The sequence below is a fragment of the Heterodontus francisci genome, chromosome X, assembly GCF_036365525.1.
Source record: "Heterodontus francisci isolate sHetFra1 chromosome X, sHetFra1.hap1, whole genome shotgun sequence".
NCBI lineage: Eukaryota > Metazoa > Chordata > Chondrichthyes > Heterodontiformes > Heterodontidae > Heterodontus > Heterodontus francisci.
The window spans coordinates 2,977,407-3,000,378 of record NC_090421.1 but is presented as its reverse complement, the minus strand read 5'-3'; the positions used below and the strand labels follow the sequence as shown (position 1 = coordinate 3,000,378).

Genomic DNA, 22,972 nt, shown 5'->3' with positions numbered 1-22,972 from the left:
GAGTCCTCTCTGGGTTCTATTGTGAAACTGGAGCCTGTAGGCACCAGCGGTTCAGGACCCCCCTCCACCTCCATCCCCAGGCCAATGACTGGTCCAGGGGAGACAGAAGTTCCGGACTCCGGGAAACCAGCCGGAGCCGAGACTGGAGGCGGCGAGAGGAGGCCATCTCCCGCTCCGCCAGCACCCACAGGCCCAGCAGATGGGGCAGCATTCTCAGTTATAACTGGGTCGGGTGTCTCCTGGTTGGTGGTGGACTCCGGCTGGGAGGCCCGACCCTCTGGGGCCTCGCCCTCCCCTTCATTCAGGACACCCGACCCAGTAGCAGTGGCGGAATGGGCGGTTTCCCCAGGCTCCCCCACCACAAGCAGGGCCCCACTTACTCCTTCAGGAGGGGCCTCACGTACCGGGGCCATCCCCTCCCCTCCATCCTGAGGAATAGGGAGCACCTGCCCGGACTTTGCAGCCTTGGTGGTGGCGGTAGGGGGCACCTGAGGACCAGAAACAGGAGGCAGCTCCCCTCCAACAGATGGGCCCTGCACCTCAGGGCCCTGTGTTATTTCTGTGGAGGGGTGCCTTCTCCTCTTTTTCGCACTTGGGCGCGGAGACTCAGAGACCTCCATGTCATCAGAGGCCTCCGCCTCCGCACCCTTTTTTCCTTTTTTAGTCACCCTGGGCCTGAGCCCAGCCCTGGGACAGGTGGATTCCATGGGAATGGGCTTTGGGCTGAGCTCAGGCTCGGGTTGAGTCAAAGTGTCCAGGGGACGCGCCTCACGATGTTTCTTTTTTCCCCGCGTCTTCCTTCCGCTCGGACGGACGCTCCCCTCCCCGCCAGAGGCTGTGAAAACCACAGCCTCCGGAACCGACTGAGCGGTGTCTGTTGGATGTGCGGGGGGAGTGGGAGGAGGTGCTGTGGAACCACTCTGGGCCGCCGAGGTGGAGCTGGCGGCCGGGAGGTTGGGGCAGTTCTTCCGAACATGCCCCACCCCCTTGCAGACGTGGCACCGCGCCCCGTCCGAGGTCCAAAAGACGCGGTAGGCCGTCCCCTGGAACTCCACATTAAATTGGCCCTCCGTGTCCTCCTCCCGCGCCAGCTGCATAAATAACTGGCGGCGGAAGGAGTAGACATGTTGGAGGCTGTGCTCCCGAAGACCAAGCCGGACTGGGGTGATCCCCGACCTCACCTCCCCCAGATGGTGTAGGTGGGGGAGGAGGAGCTCACTGGGAATGAAGGGTGGGACGTTGGACAACATTATCCGATGCGCAGTGGCCCCCAGAGGGTCCACTGGCAGGAAGGTCCCCCCCACAGTGAGCCCTTTACTCAGGGCCAGGGACACCGCCCGCTCAGTCTTCAAAAAGAACACAGCCTTCCCATACATTTTTGAGGCCGCAACAATGGCCGAGGGGCCGACAACCACGGCCATTGCCTTAACGCAGGCCTCAATAGACATGTTGGGGTGGGGATAGCTCTTCACCCCATGGCTGCATGTCAATAATTTAAAGGGTGACGGGGCCACGTGGGCAGCCACAGAAGCTGCAGCTGCGTAGGTAGTAGAGGGCCCCGCCACCGGTGATGAAGGGCTTGCCATGGGTCCAAGAGCTAAACCCACCCCAAATTGTGGACTTGCACACTAAATAACAGATTCACAGAAAAATTTGAAAAGACAAACAAACAAACAACAGGTTAGTGGAGAGGCTGAGGTAAGAGAGGAGAGGCAAAGGCAGGCTGGAAGGGATGACTTGCTTTCTGGAGGTGGTGCTCACAGTACACTTAAAACAAACAGTCTTTGAAGTTGGTCTTCCGGTCTTCTGGTTGGGGGAGTCGTCTTCACCTGGGTCAGCTGAAGCTGCCCAGGCACTATCTATCCCCTTCCGTCTGTTTAGCTGGGCAGCTTCAGCTGACCCAGGTTTGGCAATTGGGGTGGGGAGGGAGCTTCCCTGTGTGCTTTTGCAGCAGCACAGACTCCTGTTGAATTGGCAGCCCCACCCCTTGTTGTTCCAGCCACTTGTTCCTCCCCCAACAGTCCAAAGTAAATTACTGGTGTTCAGCACCCACCTCCAGACAAAGCCTTGTTCCAAAAAATGTCTCTTTCTTCTCTTTAATGGAGACTGTTGTTGGAGTTTTCCTCTGCTTGTTGGTAGCTGCTCTCCCTTGCTCAGTGCAGCTCCTCTCTCCACCTCTGCAACCTCCAACTGCCACCAGCACTCTCAGCTGCACCTCGTTGAGGCTCTCAACACTCAGGCTCCCAAATCAGAGAGCAGCCAATCCCAGTGCTGTACCTGTCCTGGGAGTGTTTGATGGGACAGTGTAGAGGGAGCTTTACTCTGTATCTAACCCCCTGTACTGTACCTGTCCTGGGAGTGTTTGATGGGACAGTGTAGAGGGAGCTTTACTCTGTATCTAACCCCCTGTACTGTACCTGTCCTGGGAGTGTTTGATGGGGACAGTGTAGAGGGAGCTTTACTCTGTATCTAACCCCTTGTACTGTACCTGTCCTGGGGAGTGTTTGATGGGGACAGTGTAGAGGGAGCTTTACTCTGTATTTAACCCCGTGCTGTAGCTGCCCTGGGAGTGTTTGATTTTAATTGCTCCCTCATTGGCGGCCGTGCCTTCAGCTGCCAAGGCCTGAAGCTCTGGAATTCCCTTCCTAAACCTATCTGCATTTCTACCCCTCTTTCCACCTTTAAGACACACCTTAAAATGTACCTCTTTGACCAAGCTTTTGGTCATTTACCTTAATATCTTCTAATGCGGCTCAGTGTCAAATACTGTTTGATAATCGCTTCTGTGAAGCGCCTTAGGATGTTTTTACAAGCTGTTGGAGAACATTCCATTCCCAGGCCTAACACCCCTTCCCTTGTTGGGCACAAATAGCATATTTTTTTTTATATATTGAAATTTAGTTAAAAGGGAATTGCTTCATCAAATCTGAATATCAAATGCAGCCCATATACTGATAACTACCACAGATGGATCCAAACGCCGTTCATCAATTGATCATAAAATGAACTGAAGCTGCAGATCGGGTTTGAAAGAGCTAGCAGAGATGAAATGGGCCATTAACCCACATTTCAAATCAGTGATGTCACCAGATACCTGTCCTGATCAGAAGACTGGTGCACTGTGGCCACAATGTGTGCTGTCTACAAAATGCACTGCAGCAACTTGCCAAGGCTTCTTCGGCAGCACTTCCCAAGAGTGGAGTATAAACGCCGGCATTGACTGTTTGGGCCAAATGGCCTTTTTCTGTTCTGTATATTCTATGTAATTCTATGTGTAACAAGTGTGACCTGTGCCACTCCATGACAAGCCTCTTACAAATTTTGTTATTTAAAAGTCTTGTTAATGTTTTTTTGCGCTAAACGATTAAGCATGCACAAGAGAACATTGGCAGTAAGGTGGGCTGGAAGCCCAGTAGCTCTGGTAACACAACATCAGACAACAATCCTGACAACTATGTGGGTATGCAGCATTTTCCCAGGGCTCTGATGGCTTTGAATCAGTTTCCAGGCTGGTTTGAAGTCATCTAGAGCAACTGGGGCTGCCCTGGGAGGCATCGAATATCTGCCAGAGCAATCTGCAGAGAAGGATGATTTCAGGGGTTGAGAGAGTGACCTCAGTCACTTTCGCATACCTTGTAGCATCAGTTACAGAGGGACATTTGAAGAAGTGCTCCTTTCTTTGTTGCATTAGCTAGGGAATGGATGTGACACATACAGGAAGTTAGACAAAGGGTAAGGAATATTTGGTGGTTAAAAGAAACAGCCTGAAACATCAATTAACCTTATTAGTTCCATCGGTCCTTCTTTCTGATGATTTTTCTTTAGTTTCCTCCTTCGCACTCTCTTCATTCCCGTTGCCTGCTGCAGTACTGTTGTGGTCTTCTTCAGAATCGAGGCCTTGTTTCCTTCTCCTGCCCTCCACATTGCAATCGGGCTCGCGAATCCCTTTCTTCTTTGCCAGAGCTCTCTTTAATCTACCGATCATCAGGAGAAATGAACAAAATAAAAAAGTCTTTCACCTCACTTTGTCTTCAGTTAACAATTTGCAGAGAATCACAGTGCAGAGCTTAGAAATTCTCCTCAATAACAGTAAAATAAAAGCAAAATACTGCAGATGCTGGAAATCTGAAATAAAAACAAGAAATGCTGGAACCACTCAGCAGGTCTGGCAGCATCTGTGAAAAGAGAAGCAGAGTTAACGTTTCGGGTCAGTGACCCTTCATCGGAACTCATGAACGATGAAGGGTCACTGACCCGAAACGTTAACTCTGCTTCTCTTTTCACAGATGCTGCCAGACCTGCTGAGTGGTTCCAGCATTTCTTGTTTTTACTCCTCAATAACAGCTTCTGCAGCTTGGCAGGAGTGAAGCAAGCCTCTCACTTGTAGCGAGACTGAAAAACAAAGCAACTCGCTGCATGCAAATAACTTCAAATAATTCCCAGGTGCTAGTTTCTCCATTTTATATCCTGTATTTTTGGGTCAGAGCGAGGAATCCCATAACAAACTTAAATGGGCGCCCAATTTAGGGGCAAATAGTCCACATGTGGCGGCTGTACACAGGTTATTAGAATGCGGAGGACTTCACAGTCAACCCTAATCTTTCCTCACCTGATATATATATACATATGCTGAAATGATTAAAAACCCGAGCTGATTTCTCCACCCTATCCCAGAAGCTGCTGAGGCCAATTGTAAAACCCCAACTGCTGCCCCAACTGAGATCAGCCAACTCGGAACAGACCTGGGATTGAACCAGGAGCCTTTTGGTATATATGGCTCAACAATGCAGCAAGCAATGCATGACCCACTGGGCCAGCAGCAGAGCTGTGTTTATGATTCACAGTTTTGTGACATCATGGGGAGATACTGGATTCGAAGGGTCACTGAGCTTAGGAAAGAGCTGAATTAATAGCTAGTCATGCTGCTATGTTTGGTTAATGAGCGTGTATGTACTAAAGTATGTACGAGTTCACATCCATCGCACAATGAGGTTTAATAATACCTTGGAAGACAGCACTTAATGATGATTCACAGCTTAAAAAATAAACAAAAATAGCCTGAATGAACAATGCCAGGCACCAGAGTATGATCCAGGTTCATATTCACAATTCACCACTCTGTTAAGCTGTCAATCTTAGTTGTGCCACTCTGGGAGAGGTACTGAACGCCAGAATGTTTCCCATACCAAGGGGTTGAGAAAGATTTTTTTTTTAAATCAGAGGAAGTTATCATAGCCTCACTCTCACACGTCCTCCTGACTAGCTCAGACACCAGAGTGCATATCACTTATTCACTTGCTGTTAATGCCATAATTTCGGTGTTACCCTGGGGCAAACAGAAAAAGAGGATGTAGATTAACAGATTTGGTTTGTAGGAGGAATCCATGAGGTCCAGACTCACTCTTTAAATTGAACTTTTTTTTGCTACAAAGAGACAGCAAGTGGAATGCCTTACCTCCTCAATTTTCCTTCCACAATCCACTTGTTCTTCCGAATGTTGGCTCGATGGTCTATGTTTTTATCTATTTCCCTGCATAGAGTTAAAACAAATCAAGAGACATTCTTTAATACATAGCTTTCTTCACAGGAATGTTTTACATATTGTCTTTGGATCCTTTTTCTTCGTTATTTGTTTTCTTCTTTCAGGTTCTCCATTCCCATTGGTTGGTTCAGAGGGCAGCTGACCTGGTACTAGGCCTCTGCCAAGGCTGCCCCTAAGTAGCTATGAGGAGTGTGGCCCAGGCTGACTCAATCTCCAATATGCACCTACCCCAACTCACACTGGAGAAGGATACAGGTACGCCCTCAATCTTTCACTCTAATTAGTTCCCAATCTCAACTGTATTGGCACTAACTCAGAGACAAAGTGGATACACAGCTCCATAAGAGACACACCCACAGTTCTGGTAACTCCTGTCAGAGCCAGAGAGAGAGAGAGAGTGAGGGAGAGACAGAGAGAGAGACAGAAAGAGAGACAAATGACAGAAATCAGCTAACTCAGCACGGACCAAGAATTGACCATTCCTTTTTTTTAGCGTTTCAGCAGAGCCAGTATTAATGCCACTCGATGGCAGGCTCTTCTGTAAGTTAAACAAGTTCCATGTTTTGCCTCTTACCTTATTACCACACTGCTCCCCAGCAGTTCATTGACGAGGAAGGCCAGCACTGCCGCCTTTTTTTCGGAACAATGTGCCTGGAATGATTTGCTTTTCAGACCTTCACAGAGCTCAGGCTCAGCACCGTAGGCTTCCAGGAAAATCCGCAGCACTTCCGATACATTATCCCGGTTAATTCTAATGTCACAGATTCGCTCCCCAAGAAATGTTACTGACTGCAAAAGTGAAGAATTTGATTGGTTATACAACACATATGGGTAACATACAAGACATACATACACATGTAGGCAATATACAAGTAACATACAAGGCTTCCTCCAGTTCAACAAACAGCACAGCAGTATAGCAAGATTCTACTGGAAAGAGTTGCACATAGGATAACATATAGGCTGGAAGGTGTTAATGCACAATTACACCATTTGGAGACTGCTAGACACAGGATAAAACACAGGCTGGTATGTTATATTGGTATGTTATATGTTATATTATACAGACTGGAGTCTATTTCACACAGGCTGCATTATTTTATATACACAAAGCCCAGAGACATACAGAGAGACAAAGAGACATACATTTACATGCCACCTTCATTTACATCCCCAGGATGTCCCAAAGCATTTCACAGCCAATGGATTGATCACTTTTGAAGTACAGTCACTGTTGTTACATCAGCAGTCACACATTGATGTGTTATTGTCATGAAACATATTCTTCCAGCTCGCGTTATTCTTTCTAATGCCAGAGTTTGTGAAGAGTGCAGTTTAATTCCATTTACTGCAAATTTTTCTTATTCGAGGGGTGTGTGGGTGCCAGACTGCTGACTCACACAACAACAGCTTGCCTTTATATAGCACCTTTAATGTGGTAAAACCTCCCAAGGTGTTTCACAGGAGCGTAATCAGGCAAAATTTAACACCAAGTCAAAGAGGCGTATTCAAATCCTTGGCCAAAGTGGTGAGTTTTAAGAAGGGTCACAGAGGGGAGAGAGAGGCGGCTGAAGGCACAGCCACCAGTGATGGGGCTGAGGGAGTAGGGGGGGATGCACAAAAGGTCGGAATCAGATGAACGGAGAGTTCATTGCAGGAGGGGAGCTTGAAGGACTGCAGGAGGTTACAGAGTTTGGGAGGGGATTTGACTCTCTGATTTGAAAATTCTCAATCAGAGGAAATAATCTTTGCCTATTCATCCTATCAAAATCCTTCATCATTTTAAAAACCTCAATAAAATCTCCTCTTAGTCTTCTCTGCTTCAGTGCAAATCAGATTCTCAAATCTCTCCTCATGACTATAGTTTCCCATCCCTGGCATCACCTTGATGAATCTACATTGTACAGTCTCTGTGACCTTAATGTCCTTTGATTAATGGGGCTCCCAAAACTGCAGATAGTAATCTAGCTATGGCTAACCGCTGACTTCTACAAACTTATTACTTTTTTTGCCTTTGTACTCTATGCCTTTATTTATAAAGCCCAAAATGTTACGGTTTTTATAGCTTTACCTACCTACACACTTTCAGGGAATGATGTATCTGAATCCCTAAGTCTCTCTGTTTATTTGGATCTCCCACCCCCTTTCCATTGTATATATTCCTCATCCAAAATGTATTGCCTCAAACCTCTCTGTATAAAACTACATTTGCTACCTGTTCACCCATTCTGTTAAATCTGTCTATGTCCTCCTGAAGTCTTTTTTCGTCTTTCCTGTTTGCCAAACCCACTCCCTTTGTGTTGTCAGCAAATTTCAATATCATACTCCCTACGCCCAGTCCAAATCATCTGTGGGTATTGAGCAAAAAAGTGGACCCAGCACTGACTGTTATATTCCAGAAAGCCACTTGGTGAAGGATAGAACTGGAGCCAATATTTACACACTTTTATAAGCATTTATTTACAGAGTTACATATTACAAGCATACACCCCCTAAGCCAACAAACACAGTTTCAGTCAGGAAAATCAGTGGCAAACCAGTGGGAGGCATTCAAAAATGAGATACTACAGGCATAGTGTAGGCATGTCCCCACAAAGATAAAGGGTGGTACTGCCAAATCTAGAGCACCCTGGTTATCTAGAAACTTACAGGGTAAGTTAAAGCAGAAAAAGAAAACTTATGACGATCACAAAAATCTTTACACTTTAGAAAGCCTAGAGGAGTATAGAAAGTGCAGGGGTGAAGTAAAAAAGGAAATTAGAAAAGCAAAGAGAGGACATGAAAAATTATTGGCAGGTAAAATCAAGGAAAACCCGAAGATGTTTTATCAGTACATTAAGAGTAGGGGGATAACTAAGGGAAGGATAGGGCCTATCGGAGATGTACAAGGGAACTTATGCGTCGGTGGAGAACATGTAGGCAGGGTTCTGAATGAGTTTTTTCTCTGTCTTCACAAAGGAGAGGGTTGATGTGGACATTGTAGTTAAAGAGGAGGAGTATGAAATATTAGATACAATAAGCATAATGAGCGAGGAAGTACTAGAGCATCTCACATCCTTGAAAGTGGATAAATCGCCAGGGCCAGATGGATTGCATCCCAGGTTGTTAAAGGAAGCCAGGGAGGAAATAGTGGATGCACTGAGGATCTTCTTCAAATCCTCACTAGATACAGGTGAGGTACCAGACGATTGGAGGTCTGTGAACGTTGTACCATTGTTTAAAAAGGTGCCAAATAATTATAGGCTGGTCAGTCTGACCTCGGTGGTGGGTAAATTGTTAGAATCTATTGAGGGACAGAATAAACTGCCACTTAGAAAGGCACAGATTAATCAGGGATAGTCAGCAGGGATTTGTTCAGGGAACGTCATGTCTTACTAACTTAATTGAGTTTTTTGAGGAAGTAACAAGAAGGATTGAAGAGGGTAGTGCAGTGGATGTGGTCTACATGGATTTTAGTAAGGCATTTGACAAGGTCTCGCATGGCAAACTGGTCAGTAAAATGAAAGCCCATGGGATATAGGGGAATGTGACAGGTTCGCTCCAGAATTGGCTCAGTGACAGGAAACAAAGGGTAGTAGTCGACAGATGTTTTTGTGAATGGAAAGCTGTTTCCAGTGGCATTCCACAGGGCTCAGTGTTGGGTCCCTTGCTGTTTGTGGTATATATTAATGATTTGGACTTAAATGTGGGGGGCATGATTGGGAAATTTGCTGATGACACAAAAATTGGCCATGTAGTTGGTAGTGAAGATAGCCGTAGACTCCAGAATGATATCAATGGTTTGGTTGAGTGGGTGGAAAAGTGGCAAATGGAATTCAATCCAGAGAAGTGTGAGGTAATGCACTTGGGGAGGGAAAATAAAGCGAAGGAATACACAATAAACAGGAGGATATTGAGAGGGGTAGAAGAAGTGAGAGACCTTGGAGTGCATGTCCACAGGTCCCTGAAGGTGGCAGGACAGGTAGGTAGAGCAGCGAAGAGGGCATATGGAATGCTTTCCTTTATTGGCCGAGGTATAGAATACAAAAGCAGGGATGTAATGCTGGAACTGTATAAAATGCTGGTTAGGCCACAGCTGGAGTATTGCGTACAGTTCTGGTCACCACATTACTGGAAGGACATAATTGCTCTGGAGAGAGTACAGAGGAGATTTACAAGAATGTTGCCAGGGCTCGAAAGTTGCAGCTAAGAGGAAAGATTGGATAGGCTAGGGTTGTTTTCCTTAGAACAGAGGAGGCTGAGGGGTGACTTAATAGAGGTGTAAAAAAATTATGAGGGGCCTAGATAGAGTAGACAGGAAGAACCTGTTTCCCCTAGCAGAGAGGTCAATTACCTGGGGGCACAGGTTTAAGGTGATTGGTAGAAGGATTAGAGGGGACATGAGGAAAAACTTTTTCACCCAGAGGGTGGTGGGTGTCTGGAATTCACTGCCAGGAACAGTGGTAGAGGCAGAAACCCTCAATTCTTTTAAAAGGTACCTGGACATGCACCTAAAGTGCCGTACCCTGCAAGGCTATGGATCAGGTGCTGGAAGGTGGGATTAGATTGGGCGGCTAGTTTTTTTGGCCGGCATGGACACGACGGCTGAATGGCCTCCTTCTGTGCTATAGTTCTATGGTCTATTTATAGGGGCACCAGTTAATGCCCACCACCTGCATACAATTAAATGCAATTAACACTGACTCCTGGGGTACAATACTTCCAACCCATCTCCACCCATTAACCCTAACCCTCGATTTCCTGCCCGTCAACCAATTTTCTCTCCGTGCTGCTACATTTGCCTTATATGGTTTTAGTGGAGAATTTGGAACACGTCACTGGTTCAGGCTCTGTACCTGGTATTTATGAGGCAATCCCGGATCAAGCACTGCAATCTGGAGTAATCTAATCAGCAGGTCCTGGATATCACCCATATTGTCTCCAACATTCAACAGACCTTCCTGGAGTGTGTTCAAGCTGGGCACATCCTTGCTGGTATCGAAACTTAGCACCTTGCCATAGTTGTGCAAAAACTCAATGACTGTGAGACAGTCAGAAAAGGCATGACCAGAAAGCACCAGGCCTGGAATGGGAACAAGCTCCGGTAAAGGCTGTAAAAAAAAAAAATGGCAGGAATATCTATTAATATAGCAGAGTTCCACCCACCATACCCAAGTCATTATACCATCTACATCACTACATTGTTAGTTGCCTGGGGAAACAGTGAAGCTACAGAAATATATAAAGCAAAGTTAAACAGCTAGTTCTATATTTGGACCCCTTCCTCACCCCACCCTTGAACTTACCTGCCCCTTTTCTCCCCTCCTTTCCTGAAGGTGCTGACTTTTGCTGGGGTACAGCACTCTGGTTAGGGTTGCCAACCCTCCAGGACTGCCCTGGAGTCTCCAGGAATTAAAGATTAATCGCCTGGACACTGCAACGCATGCCCCTGGAGAAATATCATCAAGGCATTAAAACAATTGTGTGCCTTTTCTTTCCATTATCATTTTACATCCAACCAGAGTTGGCAACCACCCCTGGTACCTCACCCAAGAAGCCATTCTCCATATTTAGGCCTCAATAGAATTCTCAACATTGAATGTATCATAGCCAAGCCCAATGCTGTCCCCATGCGCATAGCTTCTAGCATTGGGTCAATGGGTAGCAATCAGCATGACTGAGTTTTCCGCTCCTGACCTCAGAGGTCCTGAAGTCATTTGTACCACCCCAGATCAGCCAACTCAGCATGAAGCAGTGACTCCGTGACTAAATGGACTGCCTGCTGTGATACCAAACTGCATCAACCAGGACGGTCCCAGGTTTGATCGCTGGTTTGTGGAGAGTTTGTTGATCTCAGCTAAGGTGCCAATGCGGGCACTGCAACCAGCTGGAAAAGATTGTAGAACAATCAGTCAGGGTCCCCACTCCTCATTCCTATCCAGTGACTCTCACTGGGCATGTGCGTGTGCGCGTGCGTGCGTGTGTTTGTCTGTCTGTAGGACAGGACCAGGCTCAGATGACCAGCGCAGTTGAATAGGCTGGTGACACTGGCTTTCTAAGTTCCCAGAAGAAGAACATACACTTAGATGAAGTACTGGAGAGTGACCAGCACCCATAACAACACTTTCTGGAGAGGTGATAAAGTTGAGGAGAAAAAATGAACACTGGGATCTATCAAAAGAGTATTCTATGTATTAAATAGAATATATTGTGAGCCTGGTCTTTCCCTTTAACAGTTAGTTCATGATCCCAGTTTACTCTTGGTTTGGCCCATGGTAATTGCTTACCTTGTGATCAGTTAAATACAGGTCTTCAGTGGGTTTCTTCATCTCCTGCAGAAGTTGCAGCCTCTGCTGCTTCTGTTTCAGTTTCTGCTGCCTCTTCACCTGCTTCTCCTTCTGATCATTTTTCACCCTTTGTGCTTTCAGTATCTTCTGTCCTGATTGAAGTTTGGCCTGTCCCTGTTGTAAAGGAGGGACAAATGTCAGGGACTCACTGTATCTTTTTCTTCACAATTTTCACCCTCCCAAGTGTATTGATTCCTGCTGGCATACAGTTCCATGCATGCTCTCTGTCCACACTTCCTGTGTAAACCTAGACAGAGTGTCAACAGGCTATTTGACTATGGGGGGGATCTTTAAAGCCTAGCCCAATCTTGGCTAAGGATTGAACCTTGAGCCTTCAGATCTGTATGGCTGTTATATGCTTACCAACTAAGCCATTAAGGGAATCAGACTTCAAAGTGGCAATTCCTTATCTGTTAGTAGATTGGGTATCCCATAGCCATGATCTAATTAATTGGGAGAACAGGCCCGAGGGGCTGAATGGCCTCCTCCTGTTTTCATGCCTATGTTCTACTGGGCCTCTGCAACCATGGCATTATCCCAGCAAATGCAACAGGATCTGTAAAATAAAACCAACTGACAGTATATTCCACTGTATACAACAGTTACAGGGCCAATGAATGATTGTTACAGCGATGAAACACAACTGAAATTATACAGAATATGCAACACAGAAAGAGGCCATTTAGTTCAACCATGCCAGCAGTTATGCTCCACTTGAGATCAATTCTCTGGATCTTGCCAAACCTCTGGGAGGTGGGGGGGGGGCTTGCAGTTACTGCTGTGCTAGATACACTATCTGGGTGCTCAGCCATACAGAGTATGAAAGTTCCAGGGTCAATCACTGGACTGTGCTGAGATAGCTGATCTCAGCCTGTGGCCTTAGTATCTGTACACTAAAGGAGGGGGAGATACAGCCAGAGCCCCTACTCCTGATGCAATAACAAGTACAATGTATGTATGTCCAGGCCCATATGTGCAGAATGGACCCTTGAGTGAGGTACCAGAGAACTGCTGCCAACTGTGGACCTGTATCTCAGCAAGTCAGGACTTTCAGAGAGAAGAGAAAAGGGTAAGCCTTATTTAAGGTGGATAGTGTCATAGAGTTATACAGCACAGAAACAGGCAGTTTGGACCATCGTGTCTGTGCCAGCCACCAAGCACCTAACTATTCTGATCTCATTTTCCAGCACTTGGCCCGTAGCCTTGTATGCTATGGCGTTTCAAGTGCTCATCTAAATACTTCTTAAATGTTGTGAGGGTCCCTGCCTCTACCACCCCTTCAGGCAGTGTGTTCCTTCCAACCACCCTCTGAGTGAAAAATGTTTTCCTCAAATCCTCCTGCTCCTTACCTTAAATTTATGCCCCGGTTATTGACACCTCCACTAAGGGAAAACGTTTCTTCCTATCTAAACTAATTTTCTATACCTCAATCATGTCCCCCCTCAGCCTTCTCTGCTCTAAGGAAAACAACCCTAGCCTATCCATTCTCTCTTCATAGCTGAAACACTCCAGCCCAGACAACATCGTGGTGAATCTCCTCTGCACCCTCTCCAGTGCAATCACATCCTTCCTCCATCATAACCTCCCTGCTCTTATATTCTATGCCTCGGCTAACAAAGGCAAGTATACCATATGCCTTCCTAACCACCTTATCTACCTGTGCTGCTGCCCAGTGATCTATGGACAAGTACACCAAGGTCCCTCTGACCCTCTGTACTTCCTCGGGTCCTACCATCCATTGTATATTCCCTTGCCTGGTTAGTCCTCCCAAAATGCATCACCTCACACTTCTCAGGATTAAATTCCATCTGCCACTGCTCTGCCCATCTTACCAGCCCATCTATATCGTCCTGTAATCTAAGGCTTTCCTCCTCACTATTTATGACACCACCAATTTTCATGTCATCTGCAAACTTACTGATCATACCTCCTATATTCATGTCTAAATCATTAATGTACACTACAAACAGCAAGGTCCCAGCACTGATCCCTGTGGTACACCACTGGTCACAGGCTTCCACTCGCAAAAACAGCACTTGACCATAACCCTCTGCCTCCTGCCGCTAAGCCAATTTTGGATCCAATTTGCCAAATTACCCTGGATCCCATCGGCTCTTACCTTCTTAACCAACCTCCCATGCGGGACTTTATCGAAAGTCTTACTGAAGTCCATGTAGACTACATCAACTGCTTTACCCTCATCTACACATCTACTCACTGCCTTGTAAAATTCAATCAAGTTAGTTAGACACGATCTCCCCCTGACAAAGCTATGCTGACTATCCCTGATTAATCCCTGCCTTTCCAAGTGGAGATTAATCCTGTCCCTCAGAATTTTTTCCAATAGTTTCCCAACCACTGATGTTAGACTCACTGGCCTGTAATTACCTGGTTTATCCCTGCTACTCTTCTTGAATAGTGGTACCACATTCGCTGTCCTCCAGTCCTCTGGTACCTCTCCTGTGGCCAGAAAGCATTTGAAAATTTGTGTCAGAGCCCCTGCTATCTCCTCCCTTGCCTCACATAACAGCCTGGGATACATCTCATCTGGGCCTGGGGATTTATCCACTTTTAAGCCTGCTAAAACAGCTAATACTTCCTCCCTTTCAATGCTAATTTGTTCAAGTATATCACAATCCCCCTCCCTGATCTCTACACCTACATCGTCCTTCTCCATAGTGAACACAGATGAAAAGTAATCATTTAAAACCTCACCTATGTCCTCCGGCTCGACACACACAGATTGCCACTTTGATCCTTAATGGGCCCTACTCTTTCCCTGGTTATCCTCTTTCCCTTAATGTACTTATAAAACGCCTTAGGATTTTCCTTTATCTTATCCGCCAATGTTTTTTCGCTCTCCTAATTACTTTTTTAAGTACCCCCCCCTACACTTTCTATACTGAAGGGTCAATCACCTTCTGTTTACGGTTTAATTTTCTCACAGAGCAAATGTCCATCAAAATTCTTGAGTGGGATAGAGAACAAACAGATAAACATTCTTCCTCTTTGCACAAGGTGTCACAATCAGGCACTTAGCAACACAGGTTGGATGCAAATCAGAGCTCCCTCTGGACTGCCTTAACCCCAATCTCAGAAAACACTGTATATTTTCTAACGTAAGAGTGGCAATTTACCACACAAGCTGCTCTTGCAGCCTCTCTGACGAGCTTGGCCAATTAGTGTCAATTAGAACTGAATTATGTTTTATTTCCAGCATACTCAGGTCTCCAGGCAACCGGGCTGAAAACCCACCTAAGCTCATTTCATGTAGAAGTTTTAGCAGCTGTCAGACCAAGAGGCCTTTATCCCCTACAGGCTAGGCTGCACTCAAACCCACTACCAGCCCCTTGTGTCCGATATTCTAATAATATTTTAATGAGGTTTTTGATTTCAAACCTTTTGCTTCAATTTATTCATCAATGCTTTCAGCTTCTGCTTCTCTTTTTCATTCAGAACAGCTAAAAAGTAAAATCACAAAGAGAACTGGATTAATCAATCAGCTTTCAGTTATACTGTATCCAATCTAACCAGAAAATGGGGTGTAGGGGTAAATTCTACTCTGGAAGGGAGCGGGGGACAAGTAAAATGGGCGTTATCAGATCAGCTGCCCGTTATACATCCACCCGAATCCGATAACGAGTGGACAATCTAATAACGTCTATTTTATGCCCCCGCTGAGCAAAATATCTATTTCTCGTGGTAAAATGCAACTGAGGGGGAGGGGGAGTAGGCAAGATTACCCTATTTACAATGTTATGGGTCTGCACCACTCTCCAGCTGTCAGGGCTGGGCATATAACCTGCTCCCAGGCCTCTAACAATACCACCCTGTGACCAGCCTTTACAAGGTGAAAGAGAGTGTGCTACAGCCAATGACACCTCCGTCTGGGCAAGCACCTCACCCTAATCACCCTGCTCAGATGAAGAACAATCAGGAAGCATATGAATGCAATAAAATGTGAGCTATATTTCAGCAAAGCCAAACCAGAATTCAAATTAGCCTTAATTATAAATAATCTGTTTATTGGGCTTCATTGTGAAATGCAGGGCAGACTACAGAAGGATCCATTACTGAGAACCTCAAGGGAGCCTCTCAACACTCAATACAGTTTCACCTTTACCCTGGTAAATGAGCAGAAACCCCACAGGATTTAGCAGGATCAGTCCTGTCACTAGCATTTTAAAGCCCCCACTTGCTGGTAGTTTATTCGCTTGCAAGCAAGAAAACAGACATCAGGAAAGAAAGTGGCGCAATCAGCGTCACTGAAGTTAGATCAGCTTCCTTATATGGTCAGCCGTGCATAGGGTGGTGAGTGACACTTGGTCTGTCTCAATATGGGAAATGTAACTTGGGTTGTTATCCCTGTGCCAAAATGACAGACAGGATCACACAGAATCTGTAAAGGAATGCCCCAAGGTAAGGCCCAAAAATGATTCTATCCCCACTAAAACTACTTGCCTTGTATTTTTATTTTTGTTCAAAAATTATAGTTCATAAATTAAAAGGAAAGTTACAAATCTTGTCATGTGCCAGCTGGTCTCCTGGTCAGGCCATCGTGTTTGCATCACTTATGAGGCTGGGCCAGATGAAAGGTGCTGTCTCAGTGAGCAGTTTTGCCCCTCCCTCTCTCTTCCCCTTAGCTGCTCTACTGAAATCAATGAGCAGTGATGATGCTGCAAACTGAGGCTGTGTAGCCAAACATCCTGTTACAGTATGTCTAGGCTTGCCAATGGTGTAAAGATAGCAGCTCTGTTCAGGAGGCCAGCAAGAATATTCATTAAAAAAAGTAACCTGGAGGTTGGTAGGACTCAGATTTTGACTATAATTCTGCTCACAGTGAAAGAAAAAGAAAGACTTGCATTTATATAGTACTTTTCACAACCTCAGGACGTCCCAAAGCACTTTACAGCCAACAAAGTATTTCTGAAGTGTAATCACTGTTGTAATGTAGGGAACGTGGGAGCCAATCCGCACACAGCAAGCTCCCACTAACAGCAATCTGATAATGACCAGATCATCTATTTTTAGTGGCGTTGGCTGAAGGATAAATATTGGGCAGGTTACTGGAGAGAACTCCCTGCTCTTCTACAAATAGTTCCACAAGATCTTTTTACATCCACCTAAGACGACAGACGGGGCCTCGGTTTAACATATGATCTGAAAGACGGCGCCTGCAACAGTGCAACGCTCCCTCAGTACTGCACTGGGAGTGTCAGCCTAGATTTTGTGCTCAAATCCCTGGAGTGGGATTTGAATCCACATCCTTCTGACTCAGGTAAGAGTACACAGTGACTTCGCAGTCAGATGATGAGCTGAACAAACAAACAATCCTGACCTGTTGACTGACACCTCCATAAAAGTCCACTCAAGGATAAAATTGGTGGAAACCTGGGAGCAGGACACTTATCTACACTCTTGAATGGGGGATGGTATGTGGCCAAGAAAGACATAAACAGAAGAGGAGAAGGGGATCCTCCAATAATTCAATGAATAATCTGGTATGGTACTGAATCAGGAAGCTGTGATCCTTGGCCTGTACTGAATCAGCCAGGGTGGCAGGAGGACGACGCTCATTGGCCCTGAGGTAGTGAGGGGGAAAAAAAAAAATCAGCCAGTGCTCCGACGCCTCACCGATGTCGAGTGCCCACTATGCCAATCACTGCGACGTGTACATGTGTGGCAGTTGGGCAAGAACAGGATCCAGCTGTGATTCACGTCTACGCTCACATATGCGAATGGCTGGGGTGAGGTACTGGAGGACACTAGCAATTATGGAACTGCACCTCAGCATGGGTCAAGGACCTTCCACAGCAGAAAGAAAGGAAATGAAAAAATAAAATTGGGAGCAGGGTGGAGGGAACAGAATTACAAAAATGTAAAACATGCATTTTATATTGATAAATATAAGTGTCAAAAAGGACCTAGAAAAGGGGTTATATTGCTTTAAGAAAAGGAATGAAATCAGATTGTACCTTGAGATTCGAGTTTTTTCATGAGTTTGGCATCTGTGTTGTTAAGCAATGTCACTGTCTTGACCTTTGGTGGCCTTCCTTTACCTCGCTTGACCTTTGGCTGTTTTTGGGCTCGCTGTTTGTTAGGATTTGGCGGCCGCCCCCGTCTGCCCATCATGGCTTTAATCCGTAAAGGGATTTCTTCTGCATTAAGCTTATACCACTGCTCATCCTAAAGAAATCAGACAAAAACAGCAATTGCTGCTTCAGATGGACACAAGAAGGGACAAAACTGAGACCTTTGTCTGTGTGCAGAATGCCACATAAATGTAATTTGTTATACAGTCCTATAAGGGGCGGGAGATGCCAGGTCTTGCAATGCCAATGGGCTGGGCAGGGAGTGGCAGGATATGGGCTTGTGCCAACCATTTCTCACATGTCCTGTTTCCAACCTTGACTATTGTCAGGGAGAAGTGTCAGGTGAAAGGCAAATAGTTCGACACGAGAGGAGGAGGATCAATAGGCGAGTGACTTGCCTCCAAGTCTCTAAAGCAAAACTGCACAGGCACATGGGCTGAAGCTTGGGTGGAGACTGCATCTTCACTCATAACATTGGGGAACAGTGGATGCTGTACAAATCCCCTCTTTCCTCAAAGGGTCTTGCTAATCTCAAATTTTAGTTAAAATTGGAATCAAGTCACTAAAACCTGAATGAAGGCAAATAAAACAAACAAATTTCTATTCGGGAACAAAGGCCTATACAAACCCCAGAGGACTCTCGTGCTTCGAAAAACTCTCCCACGTTCATCCTGGGACTGAAGCTGAAATGTTCTCGACTGACTTCTGTCACTGTGTTTCGAACTAGGTACTGAAAAAGAACAAAACAAAATTGTCTTATCTGTTTCCAACTGAGAGTTTGTGGGTTAACTCTGTCATGAAATGAAGGGTAACTAGATAGAATCTGACAAGGTTAACACTTTTACAGCCTTTCATTGCTGCTCAATCACTGTGCTGTTAGAATTCTCACTAGAATAAGCAAAAGGCTCCTATAATTTGTAAAGAGTCTAAACCCCCTAGAGGTTTCAAAGATCTTGTCACATTACAATTTAAAGCAAGGAGGTCTGGTGATCTCATTGGGGAAGGCTGTCACTTGTGGAAACATAGTGAAACACTTTTCCATCACTAATAGGGTTTTAACACTCTCCAGTAAAACATATGATGGGCAAAGGCGATTCTGGACATTCTAGCCACACAACACTGGACTCGTTAAAAGGACACAGTCAAATGTTAGCCACTGAATGAGATGGGAAAATGTCGTTGATTCTTGGTGGCACCATTACCTGGAATGCCTCCCACAGGGAGACTCCCTCCCATGGTGATTAGAGTGCCCCCTGGTGGACAAAATGACAGTGAAAATGAAAAAGTTTACAGTAGTTAGTTAGTCCCATCTTCCTGACTGAGGAAGGACAAAATGGCCGTGGTGAAAATACAAAAAGCATCAATCCAGTTATTGGTGAAAGGCAGGTACACCACACTTTGGAATGATCATGCTCAGAAATCAGTCTCAGTCTGTCTACGAAAAGAAATTCTTAAGAATAAAACATAAATACGGGTGGGAACTAATTGTCCGTGAAGGTTCTTATGAGGATAGAACAATGTTCTCTGGAAATGAAACTGCTTTTTTTTTAAACTCCTAGCTAATCCTTCTCTCTCTCACCCAGGGGCATTGAGGCCAATTGTAGCATCAATCCCACCCTGGCTGAAATCACCTAGCTCAGCACAGCATTAGGATCAAACCTGGGAATTTTCAGTCTGAGTCTGTACACATTCAATTGACATGATTAAGAACAGGACTGACAGAGATCTAGGGCAGGAGTTTTAGAGCCCGCTGGGGCCAGGGACAGAGGTGGGCAGATGCTAAAAATAGCGTACCAGTTTCCCAGCTCCATGCCATCCTGGGTAATTTTCCCTGAGGTGCGTTGGGGGGATGGGGGGGGGGCAGCAGGGCTACCTGCCTGCAAGTCGGGAGTAGCCAACTGAGCCGGTTAATGGCTAATTAAGGCCAATTGTTAGAGGCCGACCAGAGTTTTCCAGTTGGCGGCCAGGTTCCCATAGGCGGCGAGGCAGCCTCCCAGCACAGACCGGAGGGAGGGTGGGGGGGTGTGGGAGGGCGGGGGCCACAGCTCCAGGCTCGTTTAGATGCTCTCCCTGCCTGCCTGGGTTCAGCAGCGGTCACAGGCCGTCTGTGGAGGGGCTCCCCCTCCCCACCCCCACCCCACACAGTGGTGGCCCGGCTGCAAAGGCCTTTTTTTAAACTTTAATTTTGAAAACGTTGAAGAGAGGATGCCTCCATTCTGAAGCGCCCTCTCTCTCACTTACCTGCCATGGCATCCTGCTGCTGTTCCCAAGCTAGAAGGTTTCCAATTGGCCCTCCAACTTCGAAAGCCCTTGCACCATCTTTAATTGGACAGCGAGCCTGTCCTCTGGCCACTAATTGGCCAAATTGGGGAAAATCACAGGTTAGTGACTGTTTCCCACACAGTGCAGGCTTCTGATCCCCATTTGAGCTTGACAGTGGGGTTTAGAAGCCCGCAGGGAAAATTTTGCCCTTGGAATCAGTATGACGATCCCTACCTGCACACTAAAGAATGGTACCTGAAAAAAAAACAACTCTTCCAGTGACTTGGTGTGTAACTACCATCTGGTGTGGTATTGATCTTAGTTGAGGTAGCAATTTGGGTGCTACATCTAACCTCAGTGTCACTGGGCTAGGGAGGGAAAAATCAGCCATCGTTCCTGTTCCTGATCACGACACAATGACTGCTACCTGCATTGGGTGAGGACTGGATTTGGGCGCAGGTGTGTTCACCACCTACCCCCTCCCCCCCCCCCCCCCCCCCCCCACCATGTTCAAATAGCCCCACGGTGCACACTGTCTCAGGTCCCAAGAATGGCACTGGGAAGAGTTCAAAGAGGGTGGCATCAGCAAAACCACATTCCAATAAGAAGTCAATGCCCTCTGATGAGGAGGGGAGTAACCCAGACAGGAATAAAACCCTTTATCGTAGTATCTCTCAAAGGCAGGTTAAGTTATTATACACTAGAAAGCTATTCACAATGTGCACTTTTTTTTTTAGGTAATTACCTTAATAACTTCAGGGAACTGACGTAACCTCTTTCCACAGGGGGCATAATATGTGGTTTCCCCGTGTAGGCGGCTCCCGACAGTCCTTATTCTGATCTCACGCCTCCATCTAACAAACACAATATCTTTATCATTTGGGAAGCAAAAATCAAATTGAAATTTATTTTTAAAAACGCATTTCTCATTTTTCTTTTCTCCACTTTCAGCTTACAGTGTGTCTCTGAATCATGAACCGTTCCTATCGGAGGGGCTAGGCAGACAGCCTGCCCAGGTTCTCTTCAACTGACTGCTAGAGCCTGCATGAGAATGGCCCCTCCGAGGCGGAAGAGGTTGGTCCTTTGCCTCTACTTTACAGAATCAGACAGCACACTAAGAGGCCATTCAGCCCATCATGCCTATACCAGCAGTAATTTCCCCTCCTTTTCTATAGTGAAGTGCCTGGCCTTTGCTTGCCACCTCCTCGAGGTTGAGGTTTTAAAAAGATACACCAGTACCAAGCTCAACAGCAACCATCTGCATTTCTATAGCATTCCTTATGTTCAGAAAGAGCACTCAGAGCATTTTACAGTGCAGAGAAAAAGCTATACACTGAGGACAGACAAAAGGAAGGATGTGAAAGCATAGCTGAAGGGAAGGATTGTTAAGGAGCCCTTTGAAAATAGGAAAGGGAGGTTTTTTTTATTCTTTCATGGGATGTGGGCATCGCTGGCAAGGCCAGCATTTGTTGCCCATCCCTAATGGCCCTTGACAACTGAGTGGCTTGCTAGGCCATTTCAAAGGGCAGTTAAGAGTCAACCACATTGCTGTGGGTCTGTAGTCACAAGTAGGCCAGACCAGGTAAGGACGGCAGATTTCCTTCCCTAAAGGACATTAGTGAACCAGATTGGTTTTTAAGACAAATGAGATTAGCTTTCAATTCCAAATTTTTTAAAAATTGAGTAACTGAATTTAAATTCCACCAGCTGCCGTGGTGGGATTTGAGCCCATGTCCCCAGGGTATTAGCCTGGACCTCTGGTTTACTAGTCCAGTGACATTACCACTACACCACTATCTCCCCAGGTAGGACACATTGATATAAGAATGGAATTCAAGAACTATCAGTAAAATGGGAAGTGAGGAAGAAACTGGTAACAGTAGGTACTTGTGTGAACATTTGGTTGGAGTAGATCACTGAAGTATGGTGGGGCGAGGTCACAGGAGATCTGAATGGGCACCTTAAAATCAAGTAACGCTGGCACAGAGAGTCAGTGGAGCTTAGCAAGGGCAGGAGTGAAGGGACTCCAGGACTTTGTGCAGAGGGATATAGGTCATGGACTTCTGGATGAGTTGTAGTTTATGGACAGTATAGGTGGGGACACAGAAAGTGTTGGAGCAATTCAGCTCATGCAGTTCTTAATGTCATTCAGGTAGTTTGAAAGCGCAGCAACAGCCTTAGAGAATTTGAGCTGGGAACAGAACAGTGTCAAAGGCAGTGGAGCAGTTGAGGAGAATGGGGAGAGGCAACAAGTTACATCCAACGTCAGGTGACTTTGACCAGTGCAGTCTCAATGGTGTGAGCAGGGCAGAAACTGGTCTTGAATAGGGAAGAGGTGGGAGTGCAATTCTGAAGAATTGGTGCGTCCCAGGACTTTGGAAAGCAAGGGGAAGCCAGAGACAGGGCAATAGTTGGGAGACAATGGAGAGAATTGAGTATTTTCTTTTTGAGGAGGGGGATGATAAAACAGCAGTTTTGAAGGAATTAGGGGCAGTGACAAGAGGGCAAAGATAGGGTAATGATGTTGGTGAACGTGAGACTGAAGAGGGAAAGTAGAGAGAGGATCAAGGGAGCAGGTGGTGGACATCATGGACAAAATGAATTTAACAAAGGTTGAGGGAGATTGAAGAGAAGCTTCAGCCTATGGGTGATAGGGGGAGTCAGGACAAGGGAGTGGCCTGGGACTCGGGGCGGGGGTGGTGGGAAACAGGGTCAGAGGAAGCAGAGTAAATGGCTTTGATTTTAAACAC

At 46.1% G+C, this 22,972-nt stretch overlaps 1 protein-coding gene across 4 annotated transcripts in view; it reads right to left on the bottom strand.

Moving 5' to 3' along the window:
- Positions 1-22,972, bottom strand: part of LOC137358608 (bromodomain adjacent to zinc finger domain protein 2A-like) — a 123,376-nt gene that overhangs the window by 41,903 nt on the left and 58,501 nt on the right. For all 4 annotated transcript variants that reach the window (XM_068024662.1, XM_068024665.1, XM_068024663.1 and 1 more), the window contains 9 exons: positions 20,968-21,076; positions 18,589-18,690; positions 17,844-18,054; positions 15,268-15,329; positions 11,809-11,982; positions 10,378-10,632; positions 6,117-6,331; positions 5,456-5,530; positions 3,782-3,974 (listed from right to left, as the gene is read on the bottom strand). In XM_068024662.1, coding sequence (XP_067880763.1) covers positions 3,782-3,974; positions 5,456-5,530; positions 6,117-6,331; positions 10,378-10,632; positions 11,809-11,982; positions 15,268-15,329; positions 17,844-18,054; positions 18,589-18,690; positions 20,968-21,076 — 1,396 coding nt within the window. The remainder of the gene's footprint in view (positions 1-3,781; positions 3,975-5,455; positions 5,531-6,116; positions 6,332-10,377; positions 10,633-11,808; positions 11,983-15,267; positions 15,330-17,843; positions 18,055-18,588; positions 18,691-20,967; positions 21,077-22,972) is intronic.